This window comes from Penicillium manginii (assembly GCF_028828005.1).
Source record: "Penicillium manginii strain IBT 31320 chromosome Unknown utg000007l:1.0-2284322.0:1.0-2285126.0, whole genome shotgun sequence".
NCBI classification, from domain to species: Eukaryota; Fungi; Ascomycota; class Eurotiomycetes; order Eurotiales; family Aspergillaceae; genus Penicillium; species Penicillium manginii.
Window position 1 is genome coordinate 561,252 of NW_026643108.1, and position 16,489 is coordinate 577,740.

Genomic DNA, 16,489 nt, shown 5'->3' on the forward strand with positions numbered 1-16,489 from the left:
TTCTTCCTGTCTACCCATTTGAATACCTTTCCTAAACGTATTTAATTTCTGCAAGCATGGACCTTGGAAGGCTTGGAAAATTGAGATGGTTGTATTGGCTTCTTTGACATCAAGCGAGATATGAGAAAGGAGAAAACAGGAGTATAGTGAGGGACCCAAACACCGGTCGAAATGCAACTTGAATAATAGTAACATGATAGAAAAGAAGACAAAGGGGAATCAGAAGAAGATAAAGAATCCCATAGGAGAAGACAAAATAATAATTCACACTTTCAACCGCATTTTATGTATGGGATACATCACGCTCCTCCGCGGCGAGGACGCTTGCTATCTCCACCCATACGTGCACCTCGTCCACCTCCTTCACCACCGTTGTCTTCGGGATTAGGACGTCCACGCTTGCGCTGTCCACCGCCGCTCTCACGGTGGTCTCGTTCACGTCCACGGTCACCACGGCGCTCACGCTCACGATCCCGATGCTCGGGGCGGTTTCCTCGGTCTCCGCCTCCACCAGGTCCCCAGCGACGGGAAGAATTGTCATCAGCTGGAAGAGGAGGTGGGGGAGGAGGTGGAGGGGGCGGTGGTGCGCCCATTGATGATGGCGGGCGAAGACGTCCTTCGGCCTCGTTGGCATTTCCACTGCCACTGCCAGATGCAGCTCCGCTTGGGTCTGGGGGTCCGTCATCACCACGATCACGTCGCTCTCGGCGTCGCATCTCCTCGCGCGAACTTGACACCCTACGCAAAGTATCGCGGGGTTGCTCCGCATGGCGTTCTCGATCACGATCTTTGTCCTCCCGTCCGGAACTGCCGCCGCCGCCGCTGCCGCCAACGTCACTCCGACGGCTGCGTTCGCGATCAGAGTCACGGCCACGCTCACGTCGCTCTTCTCGTCGAGAGTTACCGGTGCTGGCATCTTCACCTCGGCGCTCACGATCCCTGTCGCGGTTCCTATCCCGATCAGGGTTTCGACCCGAGCGGCGACTGTCTGGGATAGGTGCATCACCAATCAATTCCGTGCGGGATTCTGGGCGGCTGCGAGCAGAACCAGGCTCTTCGGCACCAGCTGGACCTTGAGGGGCCCGAGGCGCAGCTTGGGGAGAAGACATGGTTGCACTCGGTTGTCGGTTTCCGTTGCGTCCACGAACAGGAGGTGTGGTTGCACTGCGCTCTACAGCGCCATTGGTCTGTTTGAGCATGTTGTTGATACCGGCGAATCGCTTATCACCTCGACTGCGGTCACCACCAGATCCGCGTCCACCTTGCTGATTCGAGGCACGAGGTCCAGAAGGGGGAGTCATGTTAGTTGCGGGTGATTGCTGTGAGTCCGCTTCAAACTGCCTCAAGCGGTCAGGGTGAATGCCGGTGCTTTCAGCAGGCTCTGAGCTTTGGGATGGGGTAGCAGGAGGTTGTTGATCTGGGGCCCCGCGACCACTCGCGCGACTAGGGCCGGTGGGGATTTGGCGCTCAGGGGTGGGTAGCTTGCCATTGCTTGAGCTCGGTGGAGGAGGATGACTTGGCGCATTGCGTGCGTTGCGGCCCTTTCCACTGCCGCGAGGCCCAGATGGAATGTCAAGAACGGGCTCGGGCCCGCGTAATCGGCCATGTTGTAGATCAGGTTCACCCCCAGAACGGTCACCACGAGGACCTCTAGGAAACTCGTCATGTCGAGTTGCTGGGTTGAAGTTACCCGATCGACGATCGTTAGGGAAGCGCTCAGGGCGGTTGGGCAAATCAGATCTGGGCGGCGATAGAGGACGTTGTGGGTAAGGGCGTCGATCATCTTTTTCGGAGCGTATCTGGTCTCCACGTCGAGGGCCATCAGCTGGTCGATCTGGGATGTCAGGGAGGATCTCCCCGCGCGCAGGGGCGTCGCGACCATGGAATGAATCAGGCCGGGGACGACTACGATCAGATCCCCATTCTGCATCGCGTGGAGGGCGACCATCACGATACGGTGGTCCTGGTCCACGAATTGGGTCGTCCAAGGGGGGTCGCATTCCAAACTCACGATCACGTCCATGGCCGCGGGGATCTGTGGCACCAGGGCCATCGAAAGAACGAGTTTGATCTGCACCGGCTCCCTGTCGGTTGCGAGGGTTGAAATCAGGGTGTCTGCCTCGTCGGTCATCCATCAAGTCGGGCCGTGGAGGAAGTCGGCCTTCGGTGTGTCGAGGAAGACGAGCTACATCGCGCGGATTCATGGCAGGCTCCGGCCGTTTCGGAATATCAGGCTGGCGTCCTGCGCGAGACCGGGCTCGACTTTCTTGTTCACGATCTGCGGGGCGATCCAGAGTATCCGCACTCGTATCCATGGCAGAGATATCCGCAGAAGATTTAGCAGCGGGCTGGGATTCGTCCGCCCTGACAGGCGTAGCATCCGTCATCTTGGTATCGTCTATCTCGCCATCCTCAACTTCACCTGTAGTGGATTCTTGCTTGGTCGCGATGGCGGCCCTGAGCAAAATGTCAGTGTTTGTTGCTTGCTGTTGTACGGGATTGGCGACTTACTCTTGGGTGCCGGGCTTGAACTCAGGTGCAGTGGCATTCAAAGCGGGTGATTGTGAGCCAGGAGTACCGGCCTTGTCGGAATGATCGGCGGGGGGGTGAGATCCAGTGTTCGGCTGGCCACTATGAGGGTGCTGGATCAGGTTGAAAGCCTGGGGGAGCATCCACTTCTTCTCTCGTCGATTGAGATCACCGATGAGGGAGGCAGCGGGGATCTTGACATCATCTCGGTCATCCTCCTTGCTGAGCGTGTTGACACAGATGAGCATCTCCTTGCCGACCCAGTTCACGGCGGGGAAATGTTGAACAACTGCTTTGAGAATACTGATGGCATTGCGGATATGCATGTATTCGCCTCCATTGAGACAAGTCTTCAGGGTATTGCAAAACAATCGGTGCCACTTGTAAAGAAGGCGACGGAAATCTTCAAACTCCAAGAACGCGCCCGGGACTCCCTCGGGATCAACATTTTTCGCAAAACCAGGGAGATCCCTCTTGGAACCGAATGCTTCCTTCTCATACACAGCCTTGTCGGCATGCCAACGGGCAAGGTCCCGTAAGACTTCATTCAAGAAATATCCAAGGTTATCGGCTTCCTTTGAGGTACACATGAAGATGAGTGATGTCAGGCGTTGTTCTCGGAACAATTGATCAATAAGACCAACTGTACGGAAGTTGGGAGTTCCGGCACTGTGCAGGAACTTCAACATCTTGAAACAGAAGAAAGCGTCGATGGGAGACAAAAGCAGTCGGGGAATAAAACACTGCTCTAGCAATGCTATGTTCAGCAAATCGTGTTTGCGACGCATGCCACCGAACCATCGATCCTTTTCGGATTGCAGTCTACTGCGCGTCTGTTGATAGGTTTTGACATGTTGCTTGTTTTCCACCAATAAGCGCTCTTGCATAATTGTGGATTGTTTCTTATCCCACTCCTTTCGTTGGATACCAGCCATGCTAAGATCAGAACGGTCGTTATTGATGCTCGTCACCTTCTTCTTCAGGCGGGTAATCTCTTCTTCGTATGACTTCTGAGGCATGTGCATATCGTGAAGAGAAAGCTGCCAGAATGTCGCATAAAAGTAGGCACCCACTGTATCCCATGACTCGGTTGGTAAAGCAGACTTGACATTATCAATCAGCTCTTGCATGGCGGGATTGGCAGCTAGCGGAATAGGTGGTGCCGCAGGCGGACCAGGTGTAGATTCCTCATCTGCATCAATGTCCATAGTCTCCCCTTCTTTGACTACAACTTCTCCATCCTCGTTAATATCCATCTTGGCTTCGCCATTAGACGCAGGCGTCAAGATCTCTGCAATCTCCTTGCTTGAAGAATCCGGCTCCACCTTGGATTTCTCAAAATCGGCGATCTTCCTGGCCACACTGATGCGCCGAATCCAGAAAGCGATCTCGGGTTGAATGCCGAAGTCTTGGATCAGGGAAGCGAAGCCTGGAACAAATGAGTCGAACTCATCAACGGACAAGTTTGAGCGGAGGAGATCGAGGTATTGAGTGAGAATGCGGTGGATTTCATCGAAAATATTGCCAAGAAGCTTCAGTTCTGACGATGACTCGTTGAAGACACATGTAAGCCGCTCTTGCGCGATTGCGACCAGCAGCTGACCGGCGAGGCGAGTATGGGTGAGTGACTTCAACAGCCGTTTTGAGGTCAGCTTTGACTCGTTTCGCTTGTCCAGGAGTTGCAAGATGGTCTGTGCTTGAAGATTCTCGCCACCAGCCATAGCCTGGATCTGGGCCTCGTTGAAGTTGGTGTCCGTGATGATACCTGCCATGGAGCTAATCATTTGCTCCAGAACGATGAGGTCCGTTGAATTGTTATGACGAAGCTGTTCCACCACATATTGCAACAAGGGGGCAGGATCCATGACGGAGTATCGTTTGAAAGTTCGACCAGCAAATGTTGACAACGCGTTAAGCCATCGACTAGTGAGTAAGCCTCCTTCTTGCACTCGGCTTCTTCCTTTCTGGCCAAGTGAATTGATGAGGGACCAGGTCAGGATGTCGTAGCCCAGGTCAGTGAAATAGCGTGCACACTCGACAACAACTTCGATCAAATTTTCGTAAGACTCAATTTGGCTAACAGCAACATTGATAACAACACCAGGGTTTGCGTAGGCGATCTTGGCCAAGGCGCGGGCCATTGGTCGAGTATTGGTTTTGCTGAGACGCTTTAGAACGTCTTTGGTTTCTGCTCTTGCTTGGTCAAAAGCAGCCTTGATATCCGGAAGTCGAGATGTCTGTCCATAATTCCACTCGGCGTACATGTTGTAGCGAACATCGCGAGGGAAAAAGCTGGCAAGGCCGAACACTTCATTGACAACACCAGGGTTCGCCTTGGTCAAACTGACGGCGGGGAGCAGAAGACGCTTGCAAAGATCGCGCCAGCGTGTTCTATTTGCATCCGAATTGTCCTTGGCAAGACTGTCCTTTCCAATTCGTGCAATTTTAGTGAGCAACGCCGGGTCTTGACCGATCTTGTGGCCAGACAAGTTGAGGAATGTTGAGCACAGGGCAAAGACATCGTCAACAGACTGGCAGATTGGTACATCATCGGCCCAGTCGTCCCAGTAGAATCGGTAGTCAGTGCCTTCATTCGTGTCCGCCGCATCGAGTTGGGCCCATCGTAGAATTCGACGAGCAGGGGGTTGTGCGAGTCGGAGATTGCCCTTGGCAACACCGGTTTGATCAGTGCTCAGTATTTGATGCTGCCCAGGGAGGTCGTTTCTCTCTGAAAGAGGCCGAAGCTGGGTATAAACTTTGTCCAATGAATGGTGGAGAATACGATGGATATATGCAGGAAGTTCGGGATAGCCATCCATTAGCCAAGGGAACTTGCTAATGATAAACAATGACTCGGGGATTGCACCGATTGCGAGAAGACTTTTAAGCAACAGAACCTTTTGGTCTGAAGGCTCGGGCAATTGGTCTTCGGGCTTTGGGGTTGTCTGCTTGTCGGAATCCTGATCCTTTCCTGGCGTCGCCAATCGAGAATCGAGATCTCGAAGTCGTGGAATAGGAACCGTGTCATCTGATAGAGCACCGGCCATCATGAGGGCGTTAACTCCACCGCCAGGACGAGCAGCCTTCTCTCTGTCTGCTTTCTCGGTCATCTTCTCTGTCTTCAGGTCATCCATAGATTCATCGGGTCTCCAGAGATGAGCATAGAGGTCACGGAGAGAGATGAAGCCCACTTTGATGAGAAGGGCGGCGAGGTAGATGAGGTTGTCTGGCAAAGTGTCCGACTTGTTCCGAGCTGTAGAGGCGTAGAACCGTAGTTTGAAGCCAAGAAGCTGCGCGGCAACCCTATTGCCCATAGGTGGCAATGTTCCTGTTTCTTCGATCCATGATCGTGTGGCATCCTCCTCGGCAGCACCATTGGCCGCCGGCAGTGCTTTTTGTTTCTCCTCCTCAGACATCGGCTTGCGGCCGATCTCGAAGAAAGCTTGGAGGCCCGCCTGCCGTACACGATCCCAAAATTCTCGGTCACGCTGCTCATTCGATTGCACAATGCTTGCGCGCTCTTCGTCTGTTGTAACCCATCCTGATGATCCGGGAAGTGCCCAGCTAGGTAGTCCCGAAGCACGTTGGGAATCCTCGACATGAGGAGACTGGCCCTCCTTTGGCCACCAAGAACTGGCTCGTAGGAGTTTGACGAAGAAACGGTACTGTTTGACTAGGACCGCGGCAAACACATCAAGTGTCACATCCAAAACTCGGCCAACATCCATATCAAATGCGCCAATCATACCCTTCACCTTTTCAAATGTATCTTCAACCACTTCACTCGACGGCGGCTCATTGTTGCTGGTGGTGAATAGTTCCGTGAGGAGTTTTGAATAGCCTTCGGATTCTTCTCGGAGAAGATTGTAGTTCGATTGGCGGTAAAGGAGATTGGTCTGTTTGCGAATCCCCATGCGCGCGAAGGTTTCACGAACCAAACCCAGCGATTGTAGGAGGGGCGTATCGAGCTGAAGGCGCATGAGGTTCGGAGGAATTGCAGTTGCAAAAACGAGGGGCTTAAGTTTTGGATTCGACGTATCAGTATCCGTTACAATCGAAAGCGTGTCAAGGAACAAAGAACGCGAGTCCAGCTCAGCGGTTGAGGCCGTCGACCCAGCGCCTTCCATGTCCCCATCTCGAGATGCGGCTTCCTCTCCGATTATTTCTTTCACGGCACTTCCTGCTCCAGATGGTGCAAGTCTTCCATAGATTGCGGACCGAATAAGTTCCTGGTAGACCGATGCCAAGCGGGGAAGGTCCTGTTGTGAGAGAGCGGCACGCCCTTGTTCCACAAGCTTTTCTTTCCCTCCGGAGGCCCATTCCTCAACTACACTATCCGTGACATATTCGTAATCGTAGGGCGGAGGCGGCCCGGTGACCTGGGCTGGGACGGCGTCTGAATTGGCTCTCGAGGGAGGTCGTTGCTGAGGCTGCGAGGCAGGGGTGACGGGTGCGGGGGTTGGCGTAGGTTGCGATAAAGGCTCTTCGGATACATGCGCATGCTCGGTGGCCTCTCGAGGTTGTGTTGGTGGCGGGGGAGACATTGCGTTTGGTTCTTTCTGCTGCGAACTAGAAAAATTCTGCTGTTGTTCGTAAGACCCACGGCGGAAGTTGTTTCGCCCTCCGTTTCCACGATACGATTGGCGACGAGACCGGTCGCGCATATCATGAGGCTCTCGGGGCGGACTGGCTTGATAGCCATGGGGTGAAGGGTGATGCGCCATGTTGAGAGTGCCGGGGCGATGAGGAGAAGGTCGCGAGGCGTCGTTGCTCGCCGAGTCGCCGGAGTAGGAGCGCTCACCGCGCTTGCGCTTGCTGCCACCCTGACCGGGGGCCATGACGGCCTTAACGACCGTTGGGTAGCCGGCTTGGAAAAGGCAGAAGTTCTCGGGGATAGGGAATGAGGAATGATCTTAAGTCATGGATTTGGTGCTGGAAGGAACGCGGTAGAGCGATTGTCAGCAATTGGGAACCGGCGATACAACGCGTATGTAGCGAAGAAGAGTAAGAAGTGCCATACCGACTTGAATGCCGTATCCTCCGGTGGGTGAGGGGATAGGCAGTGAGGGCAGTGAAGGCAAAGGCAGAGAGGTAGTGGAGGTGGATGATGGCAGTGAAGCTCGGAGCAGCAAAGATGGGGCTAAAATGTTGCCTGAGGCGGCGAATCAGGTAAGTCATCAGACCGCGTCCCACGGGGTAGTACTGGTACTTCGTAGCACTAGAACTCCCTCAATTGATTACTCATAATCAGATACAAAAGAAACATTCTTTCAATTGCTTTCGATTTTTTTCTCTTTATCTGCTCGGATAATATGTTGATAATAGATATCCAGTATCAGGCGTTGTCGTGGCCTGCAAGTTACCCTATCAAATCTATTAATGGGCTGGGTAATATATACCTAGGTCTACTAGGAATGAGGACATGGAAGACATCAAGCTCGGGGACAATAATACTAGTAGTAGTAGTAGTACTAGTACCCAGGATTAATCACGAAAATATTAATTACAAGTAACTAAAAATTGAAGCTCTGGCTTTCCCAGTGAGTACTAGTTACAAGTAGGTACCTCAGTAAGTCTGTTTGTCACGCTGATGTTATTGCAGGGTCTGAGTCATCCTCATCCAGTACTACTACTACTAACTATATACCTACTATGTACTCAGGTACCTACCTACTTAGGTATTTAGGTAGTAGCTTCCACTCTACTAGTAGTCATTTTATTTCCCATCATGTCTTCAGCACCCTTTGATCACATATTTTCAAATGACCACCCAAACATTCACGATCCTTCGTGGCAGCGAAGTTACCCAAGACCAACTAAATGAAGCCACCGCTCTGTTTCGTGACAAGTAGTAGGCGTCAGGAGTACATTCAAGTTGGATATGGCGATGGTGTATCTGCAAGTTGTATGGAATATACATACTAATCTTAACTAGGAAGCACCATGGTCCAAATAGCCAGAAAATACCGCGGGGGTGGTCCAATTAGCAGCACTCACTTTCTCAATGTATTCCAAGGTGTACATAGATCAAGTAATATCTTCTTCATTCACCCAAATACTATGTGACTTCCAGAAAATAATAGCCTTGGATGATGCATCTCACAGACCAAGCCCTTTCGCCTCCAGTGATACAATTTCCGGGATCAAATCAATCAACTTTGGCTGCTTAGGCTCCCATCCGAAAAGCTTTCGCGCACGAAGGCTATGTCCACGAGAGTTAGATCCCCAAGCATAAAGCCCAGCAGACAATATCTCAGTAGTCTGCTTGTCATCCAGTGAGTCAACAGCAGGCGAGGAGATCAATTTCTGAGCATATGCCTCCTCGGCCACCTTCCGCTGAATATCCCCCCCAAACAAAGGACCCATTCTCTGCAAAATAATAGCCCTCCTCATTCCAGGTAGCCTTACCACCACCTTCAGCTGCGGCTTCACCTAGTGCTAGATAGACGTTGCTTAAATCCTGGACATGAACCTGATGCCAGACATTCTCGCCTTTGCCGACCAAAAATCCCTTGCCACGTTTTATCACCGCGGCACTTAGAAGGTAGGCCTGAATACTCTTCGTGTTACAGGCTCCTCTACCAGGGCCGTAAATGGTTGGAGGACAAACAATAGCGCAGCGAGTACTGAATGGATCTCGCCGACCAATTCCAATGATAATTTCGTCCACGTTGCGATGGAAAGCATCTTCGGGGAGATCGATAAGCTCGGCTACCCCTTCCCAGTCATTATACTCCTTCGGACGCTCGATTCCGTAGGTTCGAGCTCTCTGGTCCTCAACGGTCAAGATGCCAGTACCCGAGGTGTGAATCAGCCAGAGAGGGCGCTCGGGCGTGTGGTGTTGAGCTCCTTTGGAAATGGCCTTGGCCGCCGCGACATGATCGCAGTCGGCAAAGTCTAAGCAAGAGTTAGTCAGCCAGATAATGTATTTTTGATTTATAATAATATGTGGTGTGCTCACGAAAGACAATATCTGCATTTTTCACCTCTTCTTCGATGATGTCAGAGGAATCGAGGTCGCCGAAGACGACCCGAATTTCGGGATACTTTGCCTTCAGGTTGGCGGCCTTTTCCTTGCTACGAACGAGAGCAGATAGCTCCCAGTCGGGATGGGCGTTGGATATAGCATATAGACCATCACCACCAATATAGCCAGTAGCACCAGTGCTGCGGGGACGGTTAGATCAGCTTATACTCACAAGAATGACGGGTGGGGAAGGGTGCTGACAGGAAGACCTTCGGAGCCATGTTGTGGGAAACCAGACAATACGAGTACGAGTAAGTTTGAGAATCAGATTGCGAGGTTGAAACTTGAAGAGGAGTAATCTAAGCCCTGGAGTGTTGTTACATTTATATTCTGCATGCTTTGAAATCAGGCAACTTGGCCCGAGGACCACAAAGGTGGGGTTTGATATCCATGGATTTGAGTCCGAGTTATCCCCGAGCTTCGAAGCATTTCGAATACCGGAATCAACGGGCAAAGCTCTTGTACTATTTTAACTACATTAATCACATTATTATTTAATCATCCCAAGACTTAAAACCAACACTTTTCTGTGAACCACTACCTGCCACACGAACAATTGCAATGACATCAATGTACTCCAAATGAACCAATCACACCATCAAGCAAACCGGTGGCACGAGCGCCCTGGAGTATAAAAGTCACCAACCTCTATAGTGGGGTAACTTTCGTATAACATCATCCCTGAACTCCTCATTATCAAAACTACAATGGCCTCCGGAAGTTGCGCATGTAAATACATCAAGTACACCGCCTCTGTACCTCCAACCAGACTGGTCAACTGCCACTGTACTACATGTCGCAAACAGTCCGGCGCCCCCTACCTGGCCTTTGTGCATTTCCCTACAGGCTCGATCCAATGGCAGACAAATCCCACTGAATGGAAGTCGAGTGACACCGCTTCGCGGACTTTTTGTCCTCGGTGTGGGTCGGTTCTCTCGATGAAAGTTGATTCGATGTCTGACGTGGAAGGGGTGGCGGCTGGTACGCTGGATGATGATGTGAAAGGTCGCATTCCACCCGCTTCTGCTCATATATTCCTGGCGGAGAAGGCTTCTTGGTATGAGCTACCAGAAGATGGTGCAGAAAGGTTTGATGTGTGGCCTCAGTGAGTGAAAAGAAGTATGGTGGATTGGCGAGTGGCTGAAAGACGTTGTTTGGGAGCTCGGATGGGGCTTGTGTTGTCGCTGGTTAGAGAGGTATCGAGATTCAATACTAGCAGAGTGTATTGATTTACTTTGGATCTGCTAGTACAGTGTATGAATCGCAAGTTTGTGTCTGAGACTGTTTTCTTGAGTTAAGGTTGGATGTAGAAGCCATCACCGTCCAATGTACCAAATGAATAAGGATTTTCTGAGATGTGGCATTTTTGACATCTTCGCACACACTACCCGTGGGAATCTGAAAGACGAACTTAATACTAAAAAAAAAAAGAGAAAACGAGTTATAAAGGCAACAAAAGGGGAATCACGGAACGTGTCCAGGCTACATGTACACATTCGATGCCGAACACAAACATACTCGATACAATTCGGCATCCTGTTCAGTTAAAAAGTGCTGGTGGCCAGCCGGCTGGCAGCGTTGCGAGCATCCAGACGATCATCGTCCTCCTCCGCAATCGCCTCAGCTTGGCTGGTAGATCGAGCCCGACCCTGTCCAGATTCCTGGTGGCTCGCATCCTCATCCTCCTGTGCAATCGAAGGGGCAGTGAAGCTCCCGCTCATACTGCGGCTCATGTTGTCAGGACGACGGGGGACACCACTCCAAGCATCGCCCTTAGGACCCTGGCTCGAGACTGCGTTTGGTCGGCGCTGGGCGGGGTGAGCCTCGCGACCCAGTCGACTCAATCCACCAGAGGCATCAATCGCACGAATGTCAGGTCGCACACTCTCCAGAGTAGCCAAGGTTCGTCGCTCTGCCTCAATTTGGCGCAGAGTGTACTCTCGCAGACTGAATAGAAGATCCGCAGTGGTGCGGTCAAACCAGCGGCGCTTCTCGTGGAGCAAATTCGTCGTCACGCGCTGGGTGCGCTTGGTCAGGTAGTCTTCGCGTGTCTGAGCCTCTTCGAGGGCACCGATTGCCTCATCAACCTTGTCTGGGCGAACAGAAGAGCTGACCTTCAATCGGTCTGCCGCGGCACGCTTGCTTTGGGCACTCTGCTGGGCCTGAAGGAGTTCGCGCAGCAGAATGTGTCGGTTGGTCAGAGTCTCTTTGACGATCAGCGCGTCAGAAGAGTGGTAGCTCAAAGGTTCTCCTAGTGTTGTAGCCTCGGCTGTCGCCTGGATAGCGTGATAGTCACCGACTGTCTGGATTACTTTGCCCAGCTTGCGGTATGCCATGCTCAAGCCTGGGTGTGTTTCCTGGACGTGCAGCTGGCCAATCTTGACACCGAAGTCAGACTCGGCCAATCCAAGACCTATAAAAATTAGCTATATACTCATGATAGGTCAATTTGTTGAAACAAGCATACCTCGACGGCCCTTGACGACACGGTCAACCTTATGGCTCGCGTCCATTGATCCCAAGTAGAACATTTTGACAGTAGGACGAGCACCTTGAAGCTCAGGTGTATCATCTGGGGGCGGAGCAAATTGCTTTAGCATCTTGCGCCGTACACCAGTGGCAGGCTGTTTCATGCGTAGGACGGGGCTGTAGCCGAAATCACTCTCCACGAAAAGAACCATTTCATCATCTTGAATCAGGACCTCATTGCTCAGTACGATATTGAGCCACCGCTGCATGGCAGCCTTGACCCGGTTCTCGTCCTCATCGGTCCCTGCGCCGGCTGGGGTGACCGGAGGAGGCACCGCCGGGACAAGAGCTTCCGGGCAAGCCGAGACTAAATGGTCGGCGAGTTTGGCGAATTCGGAGTGTGTCCGGCGAACATCACGGTACTGGGTCGTGCGGAACTTGGGAATATTTGTCTATATTGAAGCGAAAAGGAGTTAGTCGATCATTGTCAGAGCGCACCGTCATACCCTAGTCGAGTCCGGTCAGAGAGGATCAACCCACATGAACGTCAAATCGAAGAATAGGGTCCTTCTTGCCGGTCCTTTCGAGGCCAGTGATCTTTCCCTGAATCTTGTATGTAGGTGCTGGCGCCGGAGGTCTGGAATTCTGACGTGCTCCAGTTTGATAGCGTGCGGGGAGCTGAGACCGCTGGTCTGCATTGGGGGATTGCTGAGTCGCGAATGGTGATTGGGCCTCGGGGTAGTCATGATCGCCTAATTGTGCGTTTTGGAGTTGTGCAGAAAGGTCCGGGGATTGACTGCGAGCATCCTGGTCACCCTCCGCGCCCTCTACCGATTGTCCCTGTCCAGGCAATGGAGAAGAAGGGATGTCATTGTTGCCGGAGGTGGGGAAGGTGTTTCGGTCAGCGCGCGGAGAACCCCAAGGCGAGGACTCGACGGGGTGGTCCGGATCATTCGAGATGGTTGAGTAGTCCATCTTGGTTGGGATTGGAGGTAAGGGGGGTCGTCACGAAGGCCAAAGGGGAAGAGGAGCTGCTAGTGATGGACAGGCGTCAGTATTATGGCTGGGGGTCGGGAGTCGGGACCCCACAATAGCGGCCAGGTAGATCAAAGCAGCTGTACAGAATAATTTACCTTGGCGTGACTGTAGAAGAGAAGGAAAGAGGTCGCTAAATGGAGCGCATAACAAAGAGGTCCAATCAGTCAAGTAAGTTAAGTAAGTCGAGGTAAAGGGAGGTGAGAAGAGGCGAGGTGCAGTTGAAGAGTTACGTAGGGAAGTGGAATGCGTGCGCCAAGCCCGAAGTTGCCAGCTCCGTTCGATTTTCCTTCAGGTTCGACCCAATCGAGTTTCAATCGATCCACTTGAGCTCTACATTGACAAGAGTATCTCAATATCAGTCATCGAGGTCGGCCTTACATGGTCCCTCTTTAGAGAAATGGTCGCAACTCCATTGTTGCGCGTCCCCCAATCCGGGGTGCGTTGTATGAACTCCCGTTTTTATAGGACTCCAATCAGCCCATTGAGGAGCATTATCGATATCAAGAGTTTCAAACCACGTCTCCCCTCGACACAATGCTTTTCGACCTCCTTATCTAGGTGGCAAGATGAGGTCTTAGACCGAACACGAAATATCGGCATCATCGCTCACATTGATGCCGGAAAGACAACAACTACGGAGCGCATGCTTTTCTACAGCGGTTTCACCCGTCGCATCGGTGATGTCGATGAAGGTTCCACCGTCACTGATTTCTTACCGGCCGAGCGTGCACGAGGAATCACCATCCAATCGGCGGCCATCACTTTCCATTGGCCTCCGGGGGCTGGCAGTGAAGGAGCCCAGTCGAAACCGCGCGACGAGTCTCTACCGCGGTCAGCGGTCTCGCATACAATTAATCTAATTGACACGCCAGGCCATGCGGACTTCACTTTTGAGGTCATGAGGTCTTTGCGCATTCTCGATGGTGCTGTCTGTATCCTAGATGGTGTGGCTGGTGTTGAGGCGCAGACTGAAAAGGTCTGGCACCAGGCTAGTACGTACCGGATTCCTCGAGTGATCTACGTGAACAAACTAGATCGTGATGGGGCCGCATTTGGTCGCACAGTACGAGAGGTCAGCTCCCGCCTCTCTGTTTATCCAGCAGTATGCCATATTCCTTGGTTCGAGGGGGGAACTGGTTCGTTCGTCGGCATCGCGGACGCTATAAACCTGCAAGGTCTTCGATGGAAGGAGGGTGAAGATGGACGGACGATAAAGATGATGAATCTCCAGCAACTCGATTCAGAGGAGCCAGCCTTGGCACAGGAGCTGAGAAAGGCGCGGGCTGCGTTAGTTGAGCTTCTCAGCGAGCAGGACGAGACCATTGTGGAGAAGTTCTTTGAGTGCGATGAAGACCATATGGCTGTCTCTTCGATGGATATCACTGAGAGTCTCCGCCGCTGCGTTCTCGATCCGACCAGCCGGATCGTTCCCCTCTTCGCAGGGGCGAGCTTTCGCAACATGGGTGTTCAGCCGCTGTTAGATGCTGTGGTGAACCTCCTCCCTAGCCCGCCTGAGGCGCCTGATCCAGAGGTCAGCATCGGTGGAGTCAAAGGCGGATTGAGACGATTACTCTCGGGTGATTTGATTGTTGAGCAAAGTGAGAAGGCCGCTACACCCGCCAAAGGGAAGAAGAAGAAGAGTGCGGCACTTCCAACCAACCCCAAGGACGCAATTGGCAAACTTCAGAGCTGTGCCTTGGCATTCAAGGTGGTCAATGACCCCAAACGCGGCGTGCTGGTTTACGTGCGAGTATACTCCGGCTCACTTGATCGGAACAGCCTGCTTTTTAACACCAACTTGCATCTCTCTGAGCGGGCGCCCCGCTTGCTTAAAATGCACGCCAATGATGCGGTAGAGGTAGACTCAATCCCAGCTGGCCACATTGGTGTTGTGGTTGGACTAAAACATGCTCGTACCGGTGACACACTCGTTACCTATGCAGGAAACAAACCCACACCCCCAGAGCCTTTAACCAGTCTTCAATTGCGTCCAATCGATGTCCCACCGCCAGTTTTCTTCACCAGTGTCGAACCGCACAGTCTGAGTGAAGAGAAGAAGATGCAGGAATCGCTCTCGCTTCTACTACGAGAGGATCCAAGTCTGCATGTCAGTGTGGATGAGGAATCCGGCCAAACTCTTCTCAGCGGCATGGGCGAGTTGCATCTAGAGATCGCCCGCGATCGTTTGATAAACGACCTCAAGGCGAAGGCATCTATGGGACGTATCGAGATCGGTTACCGCGAGTGCGGACTGGGTGCATCCTCTGCTATTACCAAGATCTTCGACAAGGAGATTGCCGGCCGCCGCGGCAAAGCAGGCTGCACCGCTATCGTGGAGCCATTCGGCGACGAAGACATCTCCGAAGCAGCGGATGAAGACACCCTGCTCGCTGAAACGATTGAAGGTAACCAGATCATCATCCGTGCCCCAGGTCTCCAGATGGAACGCGCGGGCAGAGGGGAAGAAGAAACCAGCCCATTCCTACCGCCAGGTATGGACGCCGTTACTCTTCGCACTGCGCTGCAAAATGGTGTATTGGCAGCTCTTGCTCGCGGACCCCAGTTCACTTTCCCAATGCATAATACCCGAGTTACACTGACCATCAACCCCGCTGAACATCTCTTCGGTGGCGATACCACTACATCTGCGCTCTCTGCCGCAGCACGACAGGCTACGAGTTCCGCTCTGCGGGAACTTCCCGCCGGTCCGGGAACTGTCATGATGGAGCCGCTTATGAATGTCGTTATTAGCGTGGACGAAGCTAGCCTGGGTTCGGTTGTCCATGATATCTCATCTTCGCGAGGTGGCCATATCATTTCGCTGGACGAGGAAGTTCCCCTCGCCGGGACGGATGCCTCGTCTACTGGCGCAGAGGATCTGCCTCCTATCGACCCCAAACGTGTATATGCACCTCTGGATCCATTCGAATCCCCGTCTCTTGGTACGGAGGTATCTGTCTCCACGTCGCGTCCACGTAACATCACTGCCAAGGTGCCTCTGAAGGAGATGGTTGGGTACTTGAAGCATCTGCGCAGTTTGACCGCTGGCCGAGGCACGTTCGTTATGAGTGTTGATCGGTTTGAAAATATGTCTCCTCAGAGACAGAAGGCTGTTGTTGCGGAGCTAAGAGGTGGCTTCTAAGAGTTGACACTGCTCCGAGCCCTCTTGCATAGTCATGGATTGGGTACTAGTATGGCTCCGAGTGCCCATGCCCGGTATAGCTAAGACATTGTATATTACATTTCATCTAATTTCTATATCTACAAATGTACCATAGCGCAATTTTGACAATCAACGTTCATAATTTCACTCTTTATTCATGGTCATCATGCTAGAGACATTTCGTTCATGCAGCTAGGAATAGTATGGGTTCAAGGTACTCCAGGGCTAGTAAGGAGGTAGTACGAGGACTAAATACAAAAGTT

The 16,489-nt window shown here is 52.3% G+C and overlaps 5 protein-coding genes across 5 annotated transcripts; 2 read left to right on the plus strand and 3 right to left on the minus strand.

Annotated features, from left to right (window-relative positions):
- Positions 1-299: 299 nt before the first annotated feature.
- N7533_010134 (putative THO complex component (Rlr1)) lies at positions 300-7,367 on the minus strand (the record flags this gene model as incomplete). Its single annotated transcript, XM_057106784.1, has 2 exons — positions 300-2,457; positions 2,512-7,367. 2 exons carry the CDS (start codon positions 7,365-7,367, stop codon positions 300-302), a joined length of 7,014 nt encoding a protein of 2,337 aa, XP_056956001.1.
- Positions 7,368-8,628: 1,261 nt separating this feature from the next.
- N7533_010135 (putative nucleoside-diphosphate-sugar epimerase) lies at positions 8,629-9,777 on the minus strand (the record flags this gene model as incomplete). Its single annotated transcript, XM_057106785.1, is given in 4 exon segments — positions 8,629-8,865; positions 8,885-9,426; positions 9,491-9,696; positions 9,758-9,777. 4 exon segments carry the CDS (start codon positions 9,775-9,777, stop codon positions 8,629-8,631), a joined length of 1,005 nt encoding a protein of 334 aa, XP_056956002.1.
- A 486-nt stretch (positions 9,778-10,263) lies between these two features.
- N7533_010136 (GFA family protein) lies at positions 10,264-10,665 on the plus strand (the record flags this gene model as incomplete). Its single annotated transcript, XM_057106786.1, has 1 exon — positions 10,264-10,665. One exon carries the CDS (start codon positions 10,264-10,266, stop codon positions 10,663-10,665), a length of 402 nt encoding a protein of 133 aa, XP_056956003.1.
- A 435-nt stretch (positions 10,666-11,100) lies between these two features.
- N7533_010137 (retromer subunit VPS17) lies at positions 11,101-13,000 on the minus strand (the record flags this gene model as incomplete). Its single annotated transcript, XM_057106787.1, has 3 exons — positions 11,101-11,969; positions 12,024-12,477; positions 12,566-13,000. The coding sequence occupies 3 exons, from the start codon at positions 12,998-13,000 to the stop codon at positions 11,101-11,103; spliced, it is 1,758 nt and encodes a 585-aa protein (XP_056956004.1).
- Positions 13,001-13,460: 460 nt separating this feature from the next.
- Positions 13,461-16,205, plus strand: N7533_010138 (mitochondrial elongation factor MEF2; the record flags this gene model as incomplete). The annotated part of the gene is made up of 1 exon (XM_057106788.1): positions 13,461-16,205. One exon carries the CDS (start codon positions 13,461-13,463, stop codon positions 16,203-16,205), a length of 2,745 nt encoding a protein of 914 aa, XP_056956005.1.
- Between the last annotated feature and the right edge of the window lie 284 nt (positions 16,206-16,489).